Consider the following 5,000-nt stretch of genomic DNA (forward strand, 5'->3'; position numbering starts at 1 on the left):
ATGAAATATCAATGAGTAAGAACAGATTAGAACCGGTTCATTCGTTTCCAAGTCAGCCGGTTCGAAGAAGATGCTGGGTGCTACTCTCGGACCGTCCGGTCTAACAACTGCTGGTTGCGGTCACAGGCAGACACATTGTTGTGTCACCATCTGCTACATTGCTAGGAAATAATAGTGCTCGTCTTGAGGAAGATGGGGATTATTACCCGAGCGACGGGCAAAGGTTATGGGATTGTGCGGGGGTTCCGGAGTACCCCCTAACGCAAACAGACAACTCACGTTAAGCTTTTAGGTTCATCATGTTCGCTGGTCAGGTTCAAGTGCAAATTATTGTCAGTGGCAAATGACAAAATGCTACAGTTGTGCTGCAGGTAGGATGTGGTAGAAGAAAAAGACTCGACTCATGAAACATGCAGAAGTTCGTACAAGAAGTGAATGTGCAGAAAGATGTGTTTGCTGCAAAGGATGAGGTAATTTGTGAGGACTCCTTTCGCTGTTTGCTCCGGGTTTCCGGTGTGTTGATCCTGGCGTACATTTGTACAATCCCTGGATAAAGTGACATTCCTTCATTTAGCCCTTGAGGTTGAGAGAAGTGTGTTTGCGTTGTCTGCGTGCATGTTGTGTAGTTTTGTAATGTCATGTTGTGTGTGCGTGTGTGTGCGTTTTATGTAGGTGTGTAATGTCATGTTGCGTGTGCGTGTGCGTGTGCGTGTGTGTGCATCTTATGTAGGTGTGTATTGTCATGTTGTGTGGGATGTGTTGTGATTGTGTGTTATGTATCTAAGCATGAAGGTATGTTGAATGCATCTGATTGTGTGTCAGTTTGTCTGCTGCGGGATGTGTTTTGAGTCTATGTATCTGAGTGTGGCGTGTTTATGACCATCAGTGTGTGTGTGTGTCTGAGTATGTCAAAGTATGAACGTGTAGTTGTGTGTGATTATCTGGATATGAGCGAGCTGCCCTGTGATTGGCTGGAGGAGGTAGTTCCGGCGCTGAGCTGCGAGAATCTGCTGTGACACGACTCCAGACTGCTCATAGAGCCTCTGAAACACACACACACACACACACACACACACACACACACACACACACACACACCGGCCATAAATAAAACATGCATGCATGCATACAAACATACACACACACACACACACACACACACACACATAAATACAAACATGCATACATATACACACACACACACACACACACACACACACACACACACACACACAGATACAAAAACAAAATACACAAACACACACACATAAATACAAACACGCATACCCCCCAAACACACACACACACACACACACACACACACACACATGATTTCCAGTATAGGTAGCAGGCATAACATGAAAGTAAAGCACACACAGAGACAATGGCAGGGCTGAGTAGAACACAAAACAGACAGTCTCTGGGTTAATGCAGAGATTGTAACACTCTAAACAAATGCTCTAATTAATATTAGAACATTATTCTCAAATTATAAATGTTCTAAATTCTATTTTCTCAAAGTATTATTACAGCACAGGCATTTCTTTGGGATACAGTGATTATTATAAGGATAGCTATTCACTTTTATCTTCCCAACATAAAACCAACCTGATGCACAAATACACATGCGATCTACAACTCAACCACTCTGTTAGAAAACTAAAACCAAAAGCCTTCCTGTATCAAGGCTATGGTCTCTCTCACCTAACGTCACGTGATCTCTCTCACCTGAAGTCATGTGATGCGAGCACTTCAGTGTAGTACATGACCTTACACCTGGGGGCGGAGCCCTGCAGGGAGGAGAGCACGTCATCTACTCGGGAGAGGGAGGGGCTGGAGGTAGGAGTGGGGCCACTGGCCCTCCACTGGAGGATGTAGATACCAGGCCAGCGAGTGATGTGAGAACCCTGAGAGAGAGAGAGAGGGAGAGAGGGAGAGAGAAGGAGAAAGAGGGAGAGAGAGAGAGAGAGAGAGAGAAAGGGGGGAGAGAGAGCGAGAGAGAGGGAGAGAGAGAGAGAGAAAGGAAGAGAGAGCAGGATAGAGAGGGAGAGAGAGCGGGAGAGAGAGAGAGGGAGGAGTGATAAAGTGCAATAATACAATAGGAATGCAGGCCTGTAGCAATCAAGATTGTGGTGTGACTGTGTGTATGTGTGTGTGTGTTCTCACCTGTATACTCTCTCCCTCTCGGCATGTGAGCGGAGACTCCACCATGCTGTAGTCCACTCCCAGCACCCAGCTCCTGTCAATCAACTGCACGTTATTTATGACAGGCGCCGACCCGGGCGCCTCTCTCTTCGCTGGTTGAGGGGTTCTTTTAGAGTGGAAGATGTTGAAGACCACGTCCCCCTTCAGGATGTCAAAGTCCCACGTGATCACTGACGAACCCTCCACGATCTCAATCTTGATCTGAAAAAAAAAATCACTTTGCCATTACAATAGAATGAACATTGTGGGAACATTTAGAGGATTGTCGACACACATCACTGGATATATATAAAGAATGCTTAAACAAGCCATCAACATCTCTAGAATGCTTGTCCTGATAAAACAGGTTCCTTTGTAATGTGTATCAACCAATCAGGACACGTTTAGAGATATGAAACAGATATGCCTCCCCGGCGATGATGTCATTTGTGCACAGCACCATGGGGAGTCGGTGAAGAGTAAACCGATTCCACTTTCAAATCAGTAAGAAGGATTGCCATTGGTGATTTGGGATAATGACCTCATGTGGTGCTCCTTTAAAGACTTGTGCTGATTGGTAGATGGTGTCGGCCCACAGACGTATGTGTTCGGGGTTGTCCAGGTCCTCCTCTGATTGGTAGTAAGACTTCGGTATTTGGCCCCCTTCAGGAACGTGACACTGCAACACCAACACTCACACTTACTCCTGCTTAAATAATGCTTTTATTACATTTATGTACAGTACCAGTCAAAAGTTTGGACACATCTTTAATTTCTTTGAGAAGTTTTTTCTTTAATTTTATTATTTTCTACATTGTAGATTATTACTGAAGACATTTAAACTACGAAAGAACACATATGGAATGATGTAATAAACCAAAAAAAGTGTTATCTACCATGCAGAAAATAATAAAAGTTTAAAAAAAAACTTGAGAAGGTGTGTCCAAACTTTTGACTGGTACTGTATATTCATAAAGCTTTGTTACTTATCTGTTTATGTGTATTGTTATTATGTATTCCTGTTTATTATTGTCTTTGTTTACTTCTACTAATATGCTTATTCATATTCTGGTCTTCTTGCCATTGTTCCTTACAGCACCATAGCAATACTGCCAGTCCTCAGATTATGAAAATAAACTTCATGCAGAACTAGTAGCTGTTGGGATGAACGTGGTTAAATAGTGTAATTCAACCACTAAACAGTTGAATTCAACCACTAAACTGTTGAATTCAACCACTAAATTGTTAAATTCAACTTTTAAACTGTTAAATTCAACCACTAAACTGTTGAATTCAACCACTAAACGATTGAATTCAACCACTAAACTGTTGAATTCAACCACTAAACTGTTGAATTCAACCACTACTAGGGACTCTGGGGTCTCAAATCCATCTTCCTACTATCTTCTTTTCATTAAACAATGTCTCCTCTGGAGAGTTTGTTGAGCGTCTTGGTGCTACACAGTCATATCTCATATCTCAAAGCTGCACTTATTTATTAGCCTACAGCTCCTTCTGCGGGTGAACATTCAACACTATTTCAGTGTTGAGATCCAGGTCTACTCTGACAAGTACCATGTGGATGTGGAAAGCGTGTAGTTTTCAATACTGACGGGCAGTTGTAGTACTGTCATGTTTTGACCAGTGCAATGTCATTATATTCTAGTGTTACCAGTTCGTAATTTCATTTTATTGCCCTTTTATATGTGACTGCCTTACCAAGTAGAGTAAAGTGCTGTCTAACATATTGAGTGGCGACGACTAAAATTCAGGAGTGATGAACGAATTTCTACTTGTTTCCATTCACAAACCCATAGCATTTTTCAGAGACCTGATAACCTTTTTCTGTCTCATTCTAAATGTAAATCTGCACAATATTAGCTTTGTGTTCTTTGCTCTGTCTACTGAAATAAAATAAAAAGCACCAATGAGATTCCTCCTTACCAGGCAGTCTCCGCCCAGGAAGTCAGGGATGATCTCCTGGTCGATATAGTCCACAAGACCACCGGAGCCCTGGTAGTTATTCCCACTGTAGACCAGAAACTTCTGACGAGTGTTTTCATTGATGAACGGACTCACCTGTGAGGAGAGAGAGAAAGAGATAGAGAGACAGAAAGAGATAGTGTGTGTGTGTGTGTGACAGAGAGGGAGAGACAGAAAGAGATAGTGTGTGTGTGTGTGTGTGACAGAGAGGGAGAGACAGAAAGAGATAGTGTGTGTGTGTGTGTGTGACAGAGAGGGAGAGAGAGACAGACAGGTGAAGAGTGAGAGAGACAGAGAGATGAATTTGTTTTGATTTCTTGTTTTTGGTTTTTCAAGACTGCTTTGACAATAAGTGGCCAATTTGTAGTGCAATAAAGCAATTTTGAATTTGAAATTGACAGAGAGAGAAAAGACTGTTGCGGTATAAAGAAAGAAAGACAAAAGCTGACAAAAAAATATATAATCTAGAATATAAAAAACACATGAGATGAAATAGAGAGAGAAAAAACTAATTACAGAAAAAAAGAGTTAAATTAAAATCATAACTAATGTCGAGAAGAATATACAACATGACCGAAGCACAGGAGATGAAAGGGAAATAAGCTAAATATAATACAAAATAAATAAATAAATAAACAGAGACACTTGAAACCATATCACTCAGATAAAGCAAAGTCCATGAGATCCATAAACATGACAATTTATCAGTAATTTTTAAAGACACCTTAACCTCAACCCATGCCCGTTCTCTGGTTCCCCTTTGACCTCCCTCCCCGAGGTACTGACCAGAGTCCAGAGGACGGGGAAGACGCGCGGCGCTCGGACGATCAGCA

At 42.0% G+C, this 5,000-nt stretch overlaps 1 protein-coding gene across 1 annotated transcript in view; it reads right to left on the minus strand.

The window, feature by feature from the left end:
- Nucleotides 1-485: 485 nt before the first annotated feature.
- The window catches only part of LOC308361105 (SEC14-like protein 5), a 21,582-nt gene continuing 17,067 nt past the window's right edge, over nucleotides 486-5,000 (minus strand). The window contains exons 11-16 of the mRNA XM_080833361.1: nucleotides 4,954-5,000; nucleotides 4,129-4,263; nucleotides 2,726-2,863; nucleotides 2,167-2,406; nucleotides 1,729-1,907; nucleotides 486-1,043 (exon numbers count right to left, since the gene is read on the minus strand). The exon at nucleotides 4,954-5,000 is cut by the window's right edge and continues 125 nt beyond it. Coding sequence (XP_080689487.1) covers nucleotides 938-1,043; nucleotides 1,729-1,907; nucleotides 2,167-2,406; nucleotides 2,726-2,863; nucleotides 4,129-4,263; nucleotides 4,954-5,000 — 845 coding nt within the window. The 3' untranslated portion in view covers nucleotides 486-937. The remainder of the gene's footprint in view (nucleotides 1,044-1,728; nucleotides 1,908-2,166; nucleotides 2,407-2,725; nucleotides 2,864-4,128; nucleotides 4,264-4,953) is intronic.

The sequence above is a fragment of the Sprattus sprattus genome, assembly GCF_963457725.1.
Source record: "Sprattus sprattus genome assembly, chromosome: 1".
Lineage (NCBI taxonomy): Eukaryota > Metazoa > Chordata > Actinopteri > Clupeiformes > Clupeidae > Sprattus > Sprattus sprattus.